The 20,922-nt window shown below is 36.7% G+C and overlaps 4 protein-coding genes across 5 annotated transcripts; 2 read left to right on the forward strand and 2 right to left on the reverse strand.

Moving 5' to 3' along the window:
• The first annotated feature begins 463 nt into the window (after positions 1-463).
• Positions 464-3,383, forward strand: LOC130495197 (pentatricopeptide repeat-containing protein At1g12300, mitochondrial-like). 2 transcript variants are annotated; one of them, XM_056986504.1, is made up of 2 exons: positions 464-2,663; positions 3,095-3,383. In XM_056986504.1, the coding sequence occupies exon 1, from the start codon at positions 754-756 to the stop codon at positions 2,638-2,640; it is 1,887 nt and encodes a 628-aa protein (XP_056842484.1). In that variant the 5' UTR covers positions 464-753; the 3' UTR covers positions 2,641-2,663; positions 3,095-3,383. The 2 variants fall into 2 exon arrangements, with proteins under 2 accessions (XP_056842484.1, XP_056842485.1); XM_056986505.1 differs by having other exon boundaries at positions 3,176-3,383.
• A 130-nt stretch (positions 3,384-3,513) lies between these two features.
• Positions 3,514-5,475, reverse strand: LOC108837259 (flavin-containing monooxygenase FMO GS-OX5). The gene is made up of 5 exons (XM_018610319.2): positions 4,833-5,475; positions 4,680-4,750; positions 4,466-4,618; positions 4,135-4,353; positions 3,514-4,056 (listed from the first exon to the last, which is right to left on the reverse strand). Exons 1-5 carry the CDS (start codon positions 5,377-5,379, stop codon positions 3,667-3,669), a joined length of 1,380 nt encoding a protein of 459 aa, XP_018465821.1. The 5' UTR covers positions 5,380-5,475; the 3' UTR covers positions 3,514-3,666.
• Positions 5,476-9,318: 3,843 nt separating this feature from the next.
• LOC130495198 (uncharacterized) lies at positions 9,319-11,809 on the reverse strand. The gene is made up of 2 exons (XM_056986506.1): positions 11,365-11,809; positions 9,319-10,159 (listed from the first exon to the last, which is right to left on the reverse strand). The coding sequence occupies exon 2, from the start codon at positions 10,157-10,159 to the stop codon at positions 9,482-9,484; it is 678 nt and encodes a 225-aa protein (XP_056842486.1). The 5' UTR covers positions 11,365-11,809; the 3' UTR covers positions 9,319-9,481.
• A 5,345-nt stretch (positions 11,810-17,154) lies between these two features.
• LOC108835867 (uncharacterized) lies at positions 17,155-20,006 on the forward strand. Its single transcript, XM_057010280.1, has 3 exons — positions 17,155-17,641; positions 18,299-18,458; positions 18,565-20,006. Exons 2-3 carry the CDS (start codon positions 18,360-18,362, stop codon positions 19,741-19,743), a joined length of 1,278 nt encoding a protein of 425 aa, XP_056866260.1. The 5' UTR covers positions 17,155-17,641; positions 18,299-18,359; the 3' UTR covers positions 19,744-20,006.
• Positions 20,007-20,922: the final 916 nt, after the last annotated feature.

Consider the following 20,922-nt stretch of genomic DNA (forward strand, 5'->3'; position numbering starts at 1 on the left):
CTAAAGTGGAACTAAAATGAAATCGGACAACTGAAATAGTTACTACTAAAGGATGATGCTGTTGCTCTGTTTCAGTGCATGATTAGGTCTCGTCCTCTTCCTACTGTCATAGACTTCAATCAGTTGTTTACTGCAGTTGCCAGAACGAAACAGTATGATCTGGTGTTACATCTCTGCAAGCAAATGGAGCTGCAAGGGATTGCACACAACATCTGACTTTAGAAGTTAATAGATTCAAATGTTTAGGATCCGAGAGACTTTGACCCGAAAAGAACCGGTCCCGAATCTGATCCGAACTATTAGGCCTACGACAACTGTACTGTAATGAACATTGATTTGAAGATAAACTATTGTACCGGACTTTGAACCAAAAAAAAAAACTATTGTACCGGACATGATATCACGAAATCTGGTTTTATATTAAACCGGATTGAAAACGCTTCTGAAACCAAATTAGATTCCCAGAACCGGGACGTGGTCAATTAGTTCTCCCGAAGAAAGAAAGAAAGAGAGAATCTTCTTGTTTCATTACATGAATGAACACTTTCTTCTTCTTGGTTGGGGATCTAAAATCTCGGTGTCCTTCCTTCTTTTTGTTTAGAATTCACAAAATGATTGATGAAATGTTTATGCTTTAGATGGAGTTAGTTCAGTGTGCAAATATATTTGTGGTGGAATCAAGCCAGTGAAGATATTGTCCTTCTTCTTCTTCTTCTTCTCTAGGGTTTTCCAGATTCGAAACCAAACAAAAAAATGTTGTGTCGGAGATTGGTGCTTGAGCCTCGTATCACCCTCAGTCCAGGAGGTACTCTTGCAACTCATTTGCTCTCTTGTTTCCTTCCCTCATGCGAACGAGCCTTTTCTTTTGGTAGCGATAGAAATCTCTCTTACAGAGAGAGACTGAGAAGTGGAATTGTTGGTATCAAGAAAGATGATGCTGTTGCTATGTTTCAGTCCATGATTCGGTCTCGTCCTCTTCCTACGGTCATAGACTTCAATCAGCTGTTTACTGCAGTTGCCAAAACAAAACAGTATGATCTCGTTTTAGCTCTCTCCAATGAAATGGAGTTTCAAGGGATTGCACATGACCTCTACACGCTGAGTATCGTCATCAATTGCTTATGCCGGCGTCGTCGACTCGGTTTTGCTTTTTCTGTGATGGGGAAGATGTTGAAACTTGGGTATGAGCCTAACACTGTCACATTCTCAACTTTGATCAACGGTTTATGTCTCGAGGGCCGAGTTTCCGAAGCTGTGGAGTTAGTTGATCGTATGGTAGAGATGAAGGTTATTCCAGATCTCATCATACTTAACACTCTTGTCAATGGACTTTGTCTTCAAAGTAAAGTGTCTGAAGCTATGGCTTTGATTGATCGAATGATGGCTAATGGATGCCAACCCAATGAAGTTACCTATGGTCCTATTTTAAACAGAATGTGCAAGTCAGGGAACACTGCCTTGGCTTTCGATCTGTTCAGAAAGATGGAAGATAGAAAGATCAAGCTTGATGCAGTCATATACAATATCATCATAGATGGTCTTTGCAAAGACGGAAGCCTTGAAGATGCCCTCAACTTTTTCAATGAAATGGAAACCAAAGGGATCAAAGCAGATGTCTGTACCTACAACTCTCTCATAGGAGGCTTCTGTAGTTTTGGTAGATGGGATGATGGTGCACAGCTGCTGAAGGATATGATCACTAGGGAAATCACCCCGGACGTCTTCACTTTCAATACTTTGATTGATAGTTTTGTGAAAGAAGGAAAGCTTACCGAGGCTAAAGAGCTGTACAATGAGATGATCACAAGAGGGATAGATCCTACTACCATTACGTATAATTCTTTAATATATGGGTTGTGCATGGAGAACAACACCCTAGGTGAAGCCAACCAGATGCTGGAACTGATGGTTACCAGGGGATGCGATCCTGATGTTGTGACGTTTAATACCCTTATAAACGGATACTGTAAGTCTAAACGAGTTGATGATGGTATGAGACTTTTCCGCAATATGTCTCTGAGAGGGGTGATTGCCAATACAGTCACTTATAGTACTCTCATCCAAGGCTTTTGTCAATCTGGAAAACTCGATGTTGCCAAAGAACTCTTCCAAGAGATGGTTTCTCAAGGTGCTCATCCTGATATTGTGACCTACAAAATTTTGCTGGATGGGTTGTGTGACAATGGAGAACTAGAAGAGGCATTGGGAATACTTGACAAAATGCACAAGAGTAAGATGGAACTTGATATTGGTATGTATAATATCATCATTCACGGTATGTGCAATGAAAGTAAGGTCGATGAAGCTTGGGAGTTATTCTGTAGCCTACCTTCGAAAGGAGTGAAGCCTGATGTGAAAACATATACTACAATGATAGGAGGACTATGTAGGAAAAGCTCGCTATCTGAAGCGGATATGTTGTTTACAAAGATGAAAGAGGATGGGATTGCGCCAAATGATTGTACGTACAACACACTAATCCGAGCTCATCTCCGAGGCGGTGACATAAGCAATTCAGTTGAACTCATCGAAGAAATGAAGAGGTGTGGCTTTGCTGCACATGCTTCCACCATGAAGATGGTTATGGATATGTTAGTGGATGGTAGATTGGACAGAAGCTTTCTAGACATGCTTTCTTAAATGCTTCATCTAACTAAGTGCCGGTTAGTCTTTAGTCTTTACTATTTAATTGGGTTTTATTAGTTGAAACCAGTTTTTTTGTTGTAAATGTCTGAGGGCAATGTGTGTTCTATGGTCTGCCCTTAAATTACAACATAGGCAGTGCTTTGCGAAAGGTTTCTTGGCTTTGGTAAGGTTTGGGAAGTTTTCTAGATATTAAAAACGACTGAGCAAGTTCTTATTTTCATCTGTATACTTTGCTTTTTAGGCTTTACTCGTAACGTTGTGAACAAATCTGTTATTTCTCTAGTTTGTTTTGTTAACTGGCTTTTTTGGTACATGTCTCTGCACTGAAACGAACGTTACATGATCTGTTCTAAAATGTCCTTTCCTTGGGTGGACTTGAAACATAACAAAAGGATGCTGATATATATATATATATACGGGTACTTTGTTGTTTTGCTCATTTTCTCAGAAACTGAACTTGTAGAGACTTCTCCATGAACTGCGATTGTCTCGTTCAGTCAAGTGGTTCTCCACTGAACTTATTTTGCAGATCTTTCTCATAAGTTAGTCGGAATGCGAATTGGTCACGGAGAACTAGCCGAGAACCTTGGATACTAAGATGCTCCGAGTATGGTATTATCGCAGGAATTGTGATCACAAATATGGTACATAAGAATTTTTTCCCGTGTGGCCGACCATTGATACGATGAATGTTCTTGTGTTATCCATGACCTGTTAGTATTTGATTTTTTCTCAAATGTTGTTTGTGTTGAAGAAACTTTTCTTTGCTCATTCTTTTCAGGTTTTCTTGCTTAGTTATATATATATAGAGATAACTATATAGGATTTGATGTGATGAGTTTTAGAGATGGCGTTTCGAAAAGCAAATGTACAACATGCTTAGTGCTTTTATTCAATCTGTATAAAAACATTTGTTTTTTTTATTGCAAAATAGTAAGTATAAAGACAACGAAAATGGTGAAGTTCAACATCACATGAACAACACATATATAGAGATCAATCATTTGGTAAAAGGCATCATCACCCCAATATCTGAGAGGGAATAGCACTGATCAACTTCTGTCTCAAGAAATCCTCATAAGCCTCAACAATGAGATGATCATCGTCCCACTTATCACGAAAAGAGTCTGATTGTGTGGAAAGTCTTACATAGCCGCCTTCTAACTCCTGGTTTCTCCACTGTTCAACAGGTGGTTCACCAATCTGATCAGCTATCCATTTGAGGTACTCAACCTGAGCGACGACACCAAGACGATGCGTGTATCTCTTGGGGAACCCGTTAGCATCACGCTTTGCATAGAGGGCGTTAGTGTCCTCCATCATTTTTTCTTCTGAAGGAAGTGTGACACGACCGGACAAAACTGCAGCCACCCACTTGCTTTGAAGCTCAAACATAGTGAATAGCAATGTCTGAATCAAAGAAAAAGGTCTTATTAAGCGATGATTAGTCTCACACAGAAGCTAAAAGACACAAGTGAGAGACTTAACCATCCATGGTAAACCGACGAAGGAAAGCCCCGGAGCAAGTGCAGGTGGAAACACATGTTTGTAAAGAGGTCCAACACAGTTATCCTCAACGGTAATATATCCATTGGTATTAAGAAACGGGAAGTGATATATGTAACCCGTGCAGTGCACAATAGTATCTGCCTGTACAACCTTACCATTCTTGAAAACAATAGAACCATCTTTACGTGCGGTTTCTATCTGCACAAACATATATTGAATCATCTTTACGTGCCTACTCAATTAATTCATAATGTAATGTTTTCTTCAACATTGGAAATGATAATGTTTTTTTCTTTCATTCTGTTTTTACCATAGGGTGAAGCCATAGATTGTTGGCCCCTGGAAGCTTCTCATATGTCTCAGACGGTTTCGACCTAGCCGCGATATGGACTTCTTTAGCCACTCCTGTTAAGTCCCTGCTGATATCTGATCCACTCGCAAAGTTTCCTATCACTACCACCACCTTTCAAACATGTCAGGCCATAGTAAAGCACAAATCAGTAATAAGTTGTGTAAAACCCTACCTGGTCTTTGAATGGATCAGGGACTCTGTAGTTGTGACTATGAAGTTGCTTCCCTGGCCATACATCTATACCTAAAACCAACACTCAAATCATTTCACGTAATAAGTCAAACATGTATTACTTCAAAAAGTCAACGAACTTTTAATCAGTTACCAGGAACTTGAGCAACACGAGGCTCTGTGTAGTGTCCATTACACACGACAACGGAGTCAAAGATCTCGTCTCTAGTCACCCCATCGGAGTTTCTTGATCGGATCTTCCACTTCCGACCATCCTGCTCGACAAGAACCACTTCTGTCCCGAACCGAACCATCTCCACGAGTTCGAACTCTCTCGCGAAGTCTTTGAGGTAAGCCAAGACTTCCCTGTGATTAGGATACCTTCTCGGGTCTCTAGACTCGTCGTGTTCGGGTCGTGGCACGAAAGGGAAGTCGCTGTAACCCATACACTCTCTCGGGAGATTGGTCCGTAGCGAGTCGTAGACGCTAGAGTGGACTACGGTTCGGTTTGGATCGAGACTTAGCGGGTCCGGTTCGCTTTGAGGCGTGTACACCCAGAGACCTCCGACTTCTGTGTTGCGTTCGAAAACGACGACGGAGTGTGATTCGCGGCGGAGCTCTCGTGCAGCTACGAGTCCGGCGGCTCCTGCTCCGATCACTGCCACGTGGAGTGAATTGACTGGGCTGCAAGAGGGTGCCATTATTGTTGGTTAAGAAAATTGTTAGGCTCCCAATCGTCTGAGAGAGCAATCATTTTATTATAAATGGTTATAATTTTTTTTTTAATAATGCATGTTGATGAATGATGACAAAAGAAAACATTATCTTAAATACTTTTGTGAAGTGTGCCATAAACGGGTTGAAAGAATAAAAATGTACTTGATAAAGCAATGTTGTAAATAAAGAAGAGAAGAGAAGAGAAGAGAGGAATTTGTGTGTCTTATTCCATGAATAATGATCTCCTTATATAGGATACAATAGCTTGGAGACAAAGCTTAACTTGGAGTGGGGAACAAGTATATCTAGGACTTTCCATATGGACATCACTACAATATTTATAACACTTCCCCTTGATGTCCAATATGTCGAAGTGCTTTCAAAACGCCGTAGATGTTGTCTCGTTAAAAACCGAGATTGTAATGCCATAACCGTCTAGAGTTTGTAATGCGTTTGGAATACTGCCTCGTTAAAACCTTTCCATGGTAAACCCAAAAACCCAATGTGGTAAAAACGGGAAGCCATGGATAGGAAAAAGAGTACAGCCGCATTACTTCCCCTGAAGTGAATATCACTGAAGGCTTCTCAGTGATCGCATACCAATCTGCTGCATAAGCTTCCTGAGCGTGCATGTTGGTAATGCCTAAGTGAAGAGGTCGGCTGAGTTCTCGCTAGATCTGACTTAGAGGACCTTGACCTCTCCTTCTTTCTGAAGATCGTTGGTGAAGAAGAACTTGGGGAGAACATGCTTAGTCTTGTCACCCTTGATGTAACCATCTTTGAGCTGAGCTATGCAGGCCGTATTGTCTTCGTAAAGAACGGTCGGCTCGTCTTTACCATCCGTGATCCCACATGCTGTCCGAATATGGTGTGTCATGAGTTTCAACCAGACACACTCTCCGCTTGCTTCATGGATCGCCAATATATCCGAGTGATTGGATGATGTGGCTGATATAGTCTGCTTGACTGATCTCCATGAAATGGTCGTGCCTCCATATGTGAAAACATAGCCGGTTTGGGACTTAGCACTGTGTGGATCGGACTGGTAACCTGCATCAACAAAATGCTTTCATGATATTCATGGTCCATTCGGATCATATGGTTTATCTCTCTTAGATAAATTCGACCATGAATGTCTTTGTATGTCCATGATCTGTCTGGATCATGACATCATCCATAATCCATCCGGACTATGTTCTTGTCCACTATATATCTTATTCATATCCTTTGACCAAAACTCTTTATGAACTTTTAGTATATGTCCACGGCCTGTTCATGAAGTGGCTATTGTGTTGTAGTTTGAAGTTTAATCAAAACTAAGCCACTTTTTGGTCAATAGGACGTTCCTCTCACTTGGATGGTTTAGGTCGGATTTAAGACCTAGAGGAACTGGTCGGAACAAGCTGGACGGGATGGATTGGTCAGGACCAATGATGATTAAGGTCGAACTAGGTCGGACATGATCCTAGTCGGTATGGTTCCCTTTGGTCGTGAATCTGATGGATTCTCGGACCATTTGATCTATCTATTCTTGGTATGTTGGATCATAGATCCCAACATTCATATACGGCTAATGATCTCTATGGCCTTTCCAAGAATCAATCATCTTAATCATCCTTTCTTTAAATATAAACACAAGGAATATATTGACTACTATATGGACTGATCTGAAACGTTCTTATAGAACTTTCTATTAAGCATCACTTAGTCTTATCATATCGTGTGTATGCAGCTGCATTTCAGTCCATGAACAACGCAGGAACGATGTTGTTCTATGAGAACTTCTTTCTCATCTTTCAAGGTATCTTATATTACCTTTATATCCAGTGAGATATCCAATGTCTACTACATCTTTCTTAGATGTCCAGATTTCGATATTGGGTAGTAGCATTCACCACATTAGGAATTTATTTCCTTGTTCCTTAGTCCCTGTGAGTATCCTTGTGTGATCAAGCCATTCCATTGAATGCTTTATGTAGCAACATGTACGACCACTTGTTTGTACTTTCATGTTCTACTGCTCACGATTTTCTTTTCCTCACAAGACTCATCTGTTCACTGGTTAGATGGCGTCTCACTTATGTATTTGGCCAATACGCCCATCTCATACATTCTTTGGGTTTAACTCCACGTCTCATTCTATGAGTACTCTTACGTGGGTTAGTGATCCTCGCATATCTCTTATGCTCAAGTGCTTTCTCTTTATCACTTATGAGTGTGTGTATGTGTCGACACTTTATATAATGTTCCATCGCGTTCTATCGCGTTCTAGACATGATACAATCGATTGAGATTTTATTATTATCAGGATCATTGAATACTTTGTAGTTTGCAAGGCTACATTGTATGATACCTGTACCTTAGGACCGGCCGGTCTTATCTTATTGTCTAGTATGGTTTCTCTTTCATGAACCCGGATCTATCATTATGAGCACCTTATCTCTTTATATCCGAGGTTCCTTATATATGGAACATACTTGTCTATCTTGTATAGACTTCTACAGCAACTTGATTATGTCTCTACTAGGACATTTATATAGTGGTGCTAAGCTGGTATGACTTAGTCATTCTTTCGGGTCTGTCTGGCTATCATTCTTTCTTTGTTTATGGACGTCCAGTACATATATATCTGGTCCGAGGATCTTTGCCAAGACTTGGATGATTAAAACCATTCCACTTTCACTTTCTATTTACCAGCTTATAGCTTTCTCCATGATGTTGGATAGTCGGATTCATCTTGTATGTAATCCGTGTACCTTGGCCACAATATGATCACCTTTGTTTGGCTCATGGTCTCACTGAATTCGTGGGAGAAAGATCATGTTCTCTTATCCAACATATATTCCCGATTTTCATCTCATCCTTAGATGAGGTATTCCATCCTAGATGGCACATAGGTATGTGGTGGTTTATTCATAGACTCTTAGGATGGTCTATATCTGGATTATGACCCTTTATCATCTTTAGACGGGAATATCTATGCTCACTTTATATGGCCTGATGTATCTTATCTTTCATACATGTATTCTTGTGGTGTACCCAAGCTTATAGACTTTTGAAGTCTCAACCTTATAGGTTATGCCTTATACGGCCAAGCTATAATGTCTTATGGCCTTTGGCCAGGCTTATCATGTTCGGGTTTTATAGTATGGTCATGGACCATACGGAGTGTTTATTCTCCCCCTCATGAACATGCTATAAAATACATTTGTTTGTCCTCACTTAAACGTAATGCTTGGACGGCCAGCATGGTTTTAGACCATGTTACACGAATTTGTGGTCTGGTCATGATCACGGGTTTTGTCCTCACTACCCTTATGATCAGATTATACTTTCGTGTTGCTTGGAACAATGAAGCCTACTGAGTTTCCCTTGTGTACATGTTTCACAACGTGAGATCTTATGGGATAACTCTTTGTGCCTTAGTAATTTTAAACTTTGAATCAAGTTCGGACCAGGATGGCTAATCCGGTCATGCCATAAAGTGTATAAATTCGTTGGTGAACCTTACTGGTTACCTAGGCTTTTATGCCTTATCACACTGATCCTTAGCATAGTATTAGATCAGTAGGGAGAATGTAGTCTCGACCTCTCTTATATATATGCCTTTGGCGATTTTCATAAGCTAAAGGGACATTTCCTTTTGCTTTACTTTGCCCATTGGTTTATTATTGAAACCATTTTGATGTGGCTTGTAATGCCATTTCGACCTTTACTCCCTCCTCGACCATGATTGGATCTACAACCACGGTTATTGTGGTATCCTTGTCCACGGCCAGTGGAGATTTTGGTCTCTCTCAATGGGTCTTAGGTGATAAATTTCGTGCCTCTTAAGGCCATGCCTTAGGCGTGGTGGTCTAGACATACGCTTCTCGAGTTTTCATTCTCATTTGTCAATCAAAAATATTTTTCAAGCAAATCAATCAAGATAAAAGAAAAACTTTTATTAATGCTATGAAATTTGAATGACAAATTATATTTAAAAGAAAACACCAAATCATAAGTATGAAATCAGAATGTCAAAAGGCTTAAACAATAGCCGGCCAGTCCATAATAACATCTTGGACGTGGCTCACATTTGGTTCTCTATTCAATGAATAAACCAATCTCATCATCTATATGAGTCCACCCGAATTTTCTTTTCTTAGCTTCTTCAGCATCACCGTATATCATCTCACATTGATACTCGGCACTTATCTCCATAACATAGTCGAGTTTGTCGAGGTTGACTTTCCTTTTCTGCTTCTTTTCCTCAAGATCTGAAAGGTATGAGAGAAGGTCGTAATAGGTTGTGAAACCTTTAGCCTTCTGTGATAACAACACTTCCTTTGAATGGATCGTGTCACGAGTCTTGCTTAACAAGTCATAGTTTGTTATCACTACACCACATAGTTTAAGACTATAGGTGATTCTCATAAGATCAAAGTGATAGTCATCCACGGATTCATAATCCTGGAACCTCAGAGCCTTCCATTCTTTCATGGACTCATCTAGTAGTGGCTCGAAGAACATGGTGTTCAATCTCGACCAGAGATCGTAAGGATCGTTGATGTAACTGCACTCATCATACAGATCCTTCACGAGATGCTTTTTCATTATCAAAACAGCTCTACGCCTTTCATATGCAAGGGTATCATTGCCGTATTTGATACACTTCCCAAGTCCTTTAGACTTTAAATCGGCTGAAGTGTTCATCGCCCAATCAAGGTAATTGTCTCCATTGAGATCAAGGGCTGGGTAATCCGAGTGATGGAGTCTCGACATCTGAATCATATCAAAATGATTTGTGTTAGTACATACAATTTTCTGATGCCATTGGCTATCCAAGAAATAAAAGGCACTCGGCTAGTATGTAAATAATAAAGCCATATGGCTTGTGTGACCAATGCCATTCGACTATTACACAATTAAATCACATTGCCAGCAAACAAATAAGAGGGCCATACGGCCAGTTTGCATTCTCTTTAGAAATTTACTTTCTCATAACTCATCCATCACTTAATCAACTTATTTGATTTATAAATCCCTTGAAAATAGTGGGATGGAAGAGTGCATGGTTTAGCCATACCATATGGTATGCTACATCGACCCATGCGATTTAATGGTCTAGTAGTACCATTCGGTACACATCCTCGACCAAATAAAACGGATCGTGATTTAGCTGCACTGTGGTGCGCATCATCCATCACCGGTGATTGTGGATCACCGTGGATCATCGAGGATCACCGTGGATCACCTTGGATCACTGATCATCGTAGATTATCGCGGATCATCGAGGATCATCATGGATCATAGGTCAACGCGGATCATCGTGGATGATCACCGTGAATCATAGGTGAAAAATCTAGTTGCACCTGAGGGTGAACATCATCGACCATTGATTTTGTTTTATGGTCTAATCGTACTTAAGAGTACGTATCATCGACCTTTACTTCATATGGTCTAGTCATACCTATTGGTATGCATCATTGACTTAAAAGAAAATCATGGTCTAGCCACACTATGGTGTGCATCATCGACCAAAAGATGTGGAAAACATTAACCTTATGTTTTGTTTGGACATATAGCGTGTCATCCTTAAAGGGGTATCACTTGTTGTCCATTCAAAACAAAAGTCATGTAATCACATGCTTTATATTTTAGGGTTTAGGGTTTCTTAAAATCAGATTTAAACTTTAAGGATTAGGGTTTAAAATTCAAATCTGTTTTTAGGATTAGGTTAAACATTGACCTTAAATTTTGTTTGGACATATAGCGTGTCATCCTTAAAGGGGTATCACTTGTTGTCCATACAAAACTAAAGTCATGTAAAACTATTAAGAGTTTAGGGTTTTGATTTTAAATAAAACAAGAACTAAAATCAACCAAATCAAATCGCAAAACCTTTTAAATCGGATTTAAGATGAAGAGAAGTTTGAAATCCGAATTGCTTGAACCACAAGTAAAGATTAGGGTTCTTGAGATCTTACCTTAATCTTTGCCGATCTTTTCTCCTTGGTTCCTCTTTTAGAAACCTTAAATAATCAACAATGAAAGTTTCAAAGTTGGATTAGTATGAGATCTAAGAACAATAGAAATCGAAATTAAGAGAGATAAGGAGTTGGCGGCTATTAGGGTTTTGGATGATCTTTGACGGCGCGGCTTGCACTGGGAGGTGACGGCGCGTCTGGAGTCGGATTGATGCGTGGTCTGCGGCGCTGGATTCGTCTCGTCAAGAGCTTCAATTTGATATATTACTCGCCGTCTGGATCCTTACGGTTAGGGAGATATGACGGTTTAAAGTTGCGGCTGAAATTAAGGTTTTTGTGGTCGCTGGATTTTAGCTAGGGTTTAGAGTCTCGTGCTGATAACGTGTTGTAAATAAAGAAGAGAAGAGAAGAGAAGAGAGGAATTTGTGTGTCTTATTCCATGAATAATGATCTCCTTATATAGGATATAATAGCTTGGAGACAAAGCTTAACTTGGAGTGGGGAACAAGTATATCTAGGACTTTCCATATGGACATCACTACAATATTTATAACAATGGAGCTATAGTTTTGTTGTTGGTCACATCATTATACCAAAATGGTAACAAATATCAAAATACTAGTAACAAACGATGATAACATGGTAATATAAGAAGTTAAAAATAAGTAATCACTAACATCAAATATAACAAAATAGTTAGTTCTTACGTTTCCAAAATGAAGTTTCAAAGAAACACATTTCCGATGCATTTTTAAATATTTCAACAGATTTTCCACGTAATAACACTTTTAACTCAATTGTATCGTGTTTTATTATATTTACCAAGAAATTTTTATAAAAATTACACGTTAATGGATTAGTGATTACATAAATTGTACAACATACCAAACCATATTGACACGGCCAACCATTTTTATTGGTAGTATTAATGTATAATCAATAATTATGTATGTTAAATAAACGAAGATATTTATTTTAAATTTATTTTATTTCGTTTTATAATAGCAGAAAAATAATAAGTATGAGTGAAATATCTAGATCTCTAGAACCGAACCTAACTAGATTTTAAAGTAATATTAAATACAAATTAAAATTGATTAAGTATTCAGATGGATATAAAAGTTTAATATCCAAATAAACATGTCTGAATTTAATCCAAATTAAAATATTTGGATACCAAAATATCTTAAATTGCAAATATATATTTAAATATGTTAATTATTTTAAGAGAAATTGCACTGCATATACAAAGATAATCTCATAATTTGCAAGGATGGAATTTGGTCTTTCTCGCTGATGTGTATTTTTTTAATGTCAATATTGTCCATATTCACCACACGATAGAACCTAAAAGCCTAATTGTTACACAAACCCTTATATATATATATATATATATAAGAGTTATTTCTCTTTTCACTACAAATGATACACTTTTCAAAATCGACCATTTCATCTCTCATTTTCCCTCACTCTCATTGTTAACTCCGCTGGAGCCAATTCTTCAAAATAAGCGAAGTTTCGCCGTCACGCTATTTCGTTGTCACATCGTCACGCCATCATACCATTATATCTGCTCAAGCTCGTCATCACAGTTACCTCACCTCTGTTCAAGCCCATCGTCACGCCGTCGCTTCACGTTGCTACAGCTTGTCGTCCCCTCACCTTTGCTATAACTTGCCTTCATTTCAGTCAATGAAAAGGAAGAAGAAGAAGAAGAAGAAGAAGAAGAAGAAGAAGAAGAAGAAGAAGAAGAAGATGACAGAAGAATGGTCCGTCTGTTTACTGAAGAAGAAGAAAAAGAGGTTTCCGGAGACGACGAAGATGACAGAAGAATGGTCCGTCTGTTTACTGATGGCATCATGCATTACTATGTGCATGAGCTAGTCTCAACCGCCACAGGATCATAGTTGGTGAGTCTCAATATGTTATATGTGTCTGACTGATACATCAACTCCACCTAACACATATGTATACTATTAAAGATTCCATCATGTTAGCCTTTCATTTTTTTGCTATTGGTGATGAATCCGTGTACTAGATTTTACATGACCCTTTTGTTACAGTTAGCCGGTTACAAAGCCGAACACATACAATACAATTCAAGTTACAATATTTGTAAAAGGATAAATAACTTGTTATGAATTGTTCCAAACCAACTAACAATAGAAATAACCATCATTCGATCCAATAGCCTGTAATTTTAAATATCAGTTAACATGGAAAGTATCCGGATAATTCAAAATATGCATAGTCAGATAACTATCGTGTTCACCGACTATTTATTAACCGGATAACTATAATCGAGTAAACATGCGTAGTCTGACAACTATAGTGTTAACCGGCCATTCATTAAAAATTCTAACTAAGAATAATGATATCTAGGTAATTAGTATATACTACTGGATAATTATAATCGAGAAAACATGCGCAGTTAGATAACTATAGTGTTAACCAACCATTTATTGAAAATACTAACTAATAATAACAATATCTAGATAATTAGTATAATAAACCGGCTAACCAGTAAATATTGTCTCATATGTTATAGTCTATCAGAATATATGGTATTTCAAATCTAGATATCAGCTAACATACAAAATATCCATATTAATCATAATATACCCAGCTAATTTACTAATTGACCTAGACCCTGTTATATGCAAATGTCGAGATAATTAATATATATTACCGGCTATTTCACAAATTTCATCATTAATTAGTATATATTACCGGCTAACTATAATGTCGAGATAATTAGTCTACTTACCAGCTAACTATAAAAAAAAAGTCAAGTAAAATCTTAACCGGCTAAACAACTATTTTAATCATATGTATTCTGATTTGTTAATGAATTAGTTTTATGTTTAGCCGAACATGTAAATCTAATAATATGTTTTGTGATTTATTAGAGTGTTAATTTTTTTATTATCCGATTCGATACAAATTAACAACCATCAACTGATCAAATAGCCGGTAAATATACAATAAATACCAGCTAAAATTGTAAAATATCTAGCATTATTCAAAATAAAATCAAGAAAAATAAATACAAAACATATATCATTTTAGCCAGATAAACATACATATATCTCTATTTTTCTAAACAAGAATCATCAAATGGAATGAACTATAAGACATGGATTTCTTTCGTTCTTTTTACGAGCACACAAGCTCAACTTGCTTCACTCTTTCGTTGAGTAGTGTCTTTCTGGTTCGAAAAAAAATTCTTCACTCCAATCACACACACAACACCGTATCAGAAGACCTAGTTTCAAAATCCATAAAAGAAAATGAAGATGAGAACCTTGCAGACTTCACTCGCTCCAATCTAGCTCGTCTTAATCTATTCTTTGGTCACCGTTCGCCGCCGTCCCAGTAACTCAATTACTCCACGCGAATATCACGGCCGCTAACTCTGGTTTTTTAAACCTTGCAAAGTTGACCACCAGCAGCATAATGTCCGTAATCCACTGGTGGTGTTGTAAGGAAGAATTCATTTTTTTTATTACTTTCCTCGCGCCGCCGCTGCGCCAAAACTCTATCTTCTATTCATCACCCCTACCATGAATGATAGCTTGTATCTCTCGGCTCGAATCGGAACTCCAAACGAATCCTTTAACTAGATATCTATTAATCAAAGTTTTCTCTTTTATCTCTCCATCATTTTCATCTCTCTCAACACATATAAAATTCAAGGTAAAGAGTAAGATAGGAGAAGAAAAGCATCGACCATTATTTCTTATCTCTCTCTCTTTTAAAGACTTATAGGGCTATTGATGTCTTTTTGATCTATTTCTCTCTCCACTTTTTGCTGTTTTCCATATTTGCAAATTACCAACTTATTTAGTAATTTCTGTGCAAATGCCTCTTATTTTAAATTTATCTATTAAATATTGAAAAATATGAAAATGTATAAATAGCATCAATGTAGTCATATATCTAAAAATAAAAGAAAAATGTTCAAAATACTGAAAATATTTATTTGTTCTCTATCTAAATATTTAAGTTCAACTAAGTTTAATGTAAATTTAAATAATTACTCTTACATTATTCAATTTTTAACGTTTTATATTATTTTATTTTCAGATTTTGAAAATTCAAATATATTTAAATTTTTGTTAAAAGAATACATAATTAAAATAAGTGTCCGAACTCGAATCTGAATTGAAACCGCAATAATTCAAACTAAATATATACCAAAATTTGAAAATATTTGAATTTCTAACTCCAAAATCCAAAATCAGAATAGATTAAGGGGGGGTTATTGGTTTAAGAATTCTAAAGGAGTTTTAAAATTTTGAGAATCCACTATTATTGGTTTATAGATTTTAAAAGTCTTACTAAAATCTATTGTTATTGGTTTGATGACTTCTAAATTCCACTCAAATCCTTTGTTATTCATAAAGTTTAGTTATTATGGATTTTACTATTCCATTAAATTTATTGTTATTGGAAGGTGGATTCCTTATATTTTTACTCATGAGACTAGACTTTGAAAATATCACCTATACTCATAAGATTTCTGAAATCTGTGAAGTAAGAAAAACATACACATATTGAATATTTATCTACGTAAACACACTACACCAAACTCAATAATGGTGAAGCAACCAAACTCACATGATCTGTAATTCATTATATTTTTTATAGTTTCATATTTGACAAAACAACTGTTTGATTTAATAATGGTGAAGAAATATAACTCATACGATAACTAGAATAGTGTTTCGAAAAAATCACAAAAGTCAAAGAAAATAAGACTGATTATTATCACAAGAAAACCAATAAGAAGAGGAACTCACCAAACATAAGGAAAATGAGAAATGTGTATCATTATATCAATTGATGTTTATATATATATGGTTTTTTCGAGATTTTATTTTTGAAAAAGTTCTAGAGAGATTGTATACATTGCCTTATAACTAGAAATATTTTGAAAAAATATATTATGTAAATTCATGATAATTAATAAAATCTGTTGAAATCAATACAAAGTATTTGATAGAAATTTGTTAACTCTACTTAACTTCTAAAAATCTGTCAACTTTTAAAATCACTAAACTCCTTCCAAATTCTGATTCCAATAACCCCCCTAATTGAATCAGAATATGTAGATATATAAATAACAAATCCCTAAAAAAGCTATTCAACAAATTTTTTAATATAACAGGAGTATAATAAATAATTTAATAAAATATTTCAATCTGCGCACAGCAGATTATTTACCTAGTCCTTAAAAGAAAACGCAAAACAAGATGCTCCATCAAATGCAGAAAGAAACGAACAAATAGGGTCATGCTATAATATTTATATTAATAATAAATGGTGGGCCATTAGATGGTAAAAGATGGAAACTGGCCTTACAAAGCCTCCTCTACTGTCTCGAAGCTATGTATGGTTTAGTGGTCTACTGTCTCAGAAGTCAGAACCATGTTTGGTCCTCTCTCTTTCTACTCATACAGACCTGACCAAAATCTCCACTTCACGACAGCTGCAACAAAAATTATATTTTTAGTTCTTTTTCTCATTTCACTTTTATTAATAGTATATACTATATATACTAGAATAATTTTAGCTCTCTCTCATTATTTTTTTAATATACTGTTATTATCGTCACTTGTCACTAAATGACTAAAACAGACCACATTGGGTCACAATTAAAAAGAAAAAACACAGGAAAAAAGGTAAGGAATCCTAAAATATTTGTCGATAATAATAATAACCAAACAATAAAAAGTTAAATATAAATGTAAGAAAAAGATGCCTCATCTGATGTTGCACACTAACCAGTAACACTAAAGACCCCCTCTCTCTCTCAGATTTCTTTTTTTTTCTCTCTTTCGAATTTTTAAGAGTCTCCTCTCTATTATCTCTCTCGCTCCTCATGATCTAATTTTTTCAGATTTTTGAGAGTCTCCTCTCTATTATCTCTCACTCCTCCTCATGATCTATTTTTTTTTGGGCCACACATGATCTATTTTTTTAATAATTTTTATAAATATTGTGATAGTTTTTTTTTTGCTAAAAGTATTGTGATAGTTACAGATACACACGTTATATATGTGTGTATGTATAACATATATATATATATATATATATATATATATATATATATATATATATATATATATCTACACTGATGTAGACAATAACCATTCGTATCTGACCATTTCTTCTTGTGATATTTTTTTTATTCTTCTTTCTCTCATTTTTTTCCCGTCTCCCAGATCTGCTTCCTCAATCTTTACCACTGGAAAGCATCAAGCTATTTTTCAGGGTAATTATTTATTTAAGAAAAAAACAGTTACTCGAATTATTAGATTCTTATTTATATAACTATATATATATATGTAGTCCCAAGTTGTACTATGCTTTTTGTTCGTCATGAAGTTGGTTGATGCTTTTCCTTTTCCCTTATAGCTCTTTGTAACTGTTGAATTTGGATTTAGAAAACATACCGTACTTACTTTGTCTATCTATGTTTCTTGTGAGTAACGAATCTCTGCTATCTATTTATGGTTATTTTTCTATGTTCAAAGCGTTTATGGAATCTTCTTTATTTGCATGTTGTTGATAAATACTTAAATCTTATAATCTTGTAAACCCGTTTATGGAAGCTTGGTTTTGTTTGTGGTAATGATCACTTGATCAGTATATGCATATTAGGAAAGCTTGGTTTAGTAGAGGTTTTTAAGATCAACTGTAGTTTTTTGTGTGTTTTAATTTTGATGAACATTAATGTTGTTCTACTTCCATGGGCTTTGATCTTGTTCTTGGTTCTAACGTTTTAAAATTACAGATAAAGCTTTAATGTGTATGCTCTAGTAGCTCATTTTCTTGTTTGTTACCAAATGTGTTAGATGGTCAATGTTAATGCTTTGAGCAGTTTGATTTGAGGTATTGATCATCTCATGTTTGCCATCTCCGTCTCCAGTGTTGGCATTTGATAGGGACGGGCCATAGAATCAGAGAGTTAAATCACCGGGGAAGACGCCATGTTCGGTTTGTCCAAAGAAGAAGTGTTGTCACAGAAACATGTTGTACCATATAAAGAGACTTTTAACCAGAATCCAGTTACTCTGTTTGGGAAACAGGTTAGCTTATTCAGATTCTAGTCTAGTCCAAGTTTTTGACCTTTTCCATGTTTCTTGTTATGAAAAGAGTAGACTATATATGGTCTTGATAAAGATTTTCTTTCAGGTGTATCCGGTGAATAGAGAGAGCTCCAAGTCTGTTGATGGGTATATGAAGATGAAAGATATCGATCTCCGTCTTCCTGCAGATCACTATGCTTATCTAGAGACTAGATTTCACTCAGCGTTTGAAGCTAATAAGGAGAAAGAAGCATTGACCACACACTGGAGTGGCAAGAGAGACCCAAAAATTATTATTGATCTTGAAGAACTTCCCATAACAGAGGATGCAGATTCAGTTAGCTATGTTACTGTGAGAATTCCGGAAACAAGACCTTCATTCTTAGCTGATGGGATCAGCTCAAACATTCTGAAGGTGGTGGATCAATCTCTTGAAGAGGATGGTAGTGATAAAACAGCTAGTATGGAGTCAGGTTCACTAGATCTTAATACAACTCCGGATGATGAGTTGGTGTCCGAGCCTCATTTCTGTTTCTTACAAGATCTCAACTGTCCTTACATCGAAGAGACTGAAACGAGCTGCGAGAAGAGTGGAGTAGATGATGGTCCTACGTCACTTAGCTCTCCTAAATGCCGAAATGTCCATGACAAAGACGGTACAGAGTCTCCAGCTTCGTATACTTCTTGCTGCACCACTGAAAACAACTTGTCAAGAAGAGGTTCACTGGATCCTTCTTGCCGTACCAGGCTTGAGTTTCCTCTCTTACCAGAGAACGAACGTTGTAATGAGGAGGAGGAAGAGTTCTCTGAAGTTATGCAAATGGCAGCTGAATCATTAGTCCACATATCAGCAGCTTCATATCAAAATCAAGATTTTCAAGATAATCCCGAGAAGGGTAACGTGGAACCGAGATGTTGCTCCTGCGATTCATATGAGCTACACACGTTAGGAATAAGCGAAACCAACACGGAAGAAGAGTTCTGTGTGTCATCAATGGCTATGGATAAGCTTAATAACATAGAAAGAGAGGACAAGGAGTTTGGACTCAAGCTGAGAAGAGGGAGGAGAATGAAGAACTTTCAAAAGGAGATACTCCCTAGCTTAGCGTCCCTCTCTAGGCACGAGATACGCGAAGACATAAACATCTTGGAAGCGGTCTTGAGATCAAGAGAGTACAAGAAGATGCAGGGGAAAACGAAAGATGTCAGTCTTGGAGCAAACACAAGAAACAAACGTTCGGTGTCGCAGAGGTATGTTGGTAAAAGAAGGCGAAAACATGAATGAGTTCTATATATTCTTCATGGGTTTCAGAAACTATCCTACAATTGCTTCAATTGTGTAATCTTTTAAGTCTCTTCTTTTTTGTTTAACTTATGACATTGATTTTTATATGAGGAAAAATGTAGTGAGTAGATGACATTGTTTCTCACTCTTTCTCAAAATTTTACTGAGTAGCTATGGTTTGTTTTTTTTCTTTTGTATCATGGTTTAGCCACGGTTTGTAAATTAACGTTTTGATAAGAATAAACTTGAATGTGTTCTTCGAAGTTTGGAACAGTCTATGTTGTTGGGATCTTGAAACGTACAATAGTTCGTAATACAACATTAAACTAGTATAATTTATCGGCCATGGCCCATTTATAGAGGCCTCTAATTGATTTTTTGTGTGCTACAGAGGCCTCTAATTGATTCTTTCTTATAATTACATTTTTAAATTGTTGTTTTAGACTTGTTGCCAACGTCACACATAGCCCTGGGCATTCGGATCCTCGGTTCGGGTCGGGTCGGGTTATTCGGATTTCGGGTTATTCGGGTTAGATCAAATGAAACCCGAATAGGAACCGGTTGATTTTCGGATCGGGTCGGTTCGGGTAATTTCGGATCCGGTTCGGTTTTCTAATTTTTTAAAGAAACCGAAATAGAACCGAATTAACACCGGTTCGGATTTTAACCCGAAAAACCGGGTCCGGTTCGGATTTTAACCCGAACAAACCGAAACTATAACAAGAAATAAGATTCAAAAGTGCTTAAAACAAACCGAAACATCCTTAAGAAAACTGAAACAACATCCTTAAAACAGAAACAACATCCTGAAATCATGTTTGAAACAGAAACAAATCCTCAAAACAGAAACAAAATAAGATAACATGTTCTTCTTTCCAATTCCAAGCATCGAAGTCAAAGATAAACTGCAAAAGAAAGCAAAGGATTAAGACTTGAACTCGTCAAGAGGCAATGCAAACATGATTTGAATAGCAAGTTAGCATGTACCTTGTTTAGAACACGATTTGCATGAAACATTCTCAGCATAAACTCTCAGGTTTGGAAGTGCAGTTGAGGCTCGAACTCTAGACAAAATGAAAAAAAAAATATTAAAAGCTGAACTTGGAGTGCTCAAAAATGAAACAGAGAAGATTAAGAACATACCTTTTTGAAGTTCATCTTGTAGTTCAATTTCAGAAA

This window comes from Raphanus sativus, chromosome 5 (genome assembly GCF_000801105.2).
Source record: "Raphanus sativus cultivar WK10039 chromosome 5, ASM80110v3, whole genome shotgun sequence".
Taxonomy (NCBI): Eukaryota; Viridiplantae; Streptophyta; class Magnoliopsida; order Brassicales; family Brassicaceae; genus Raphanus; species Raphanus sativus.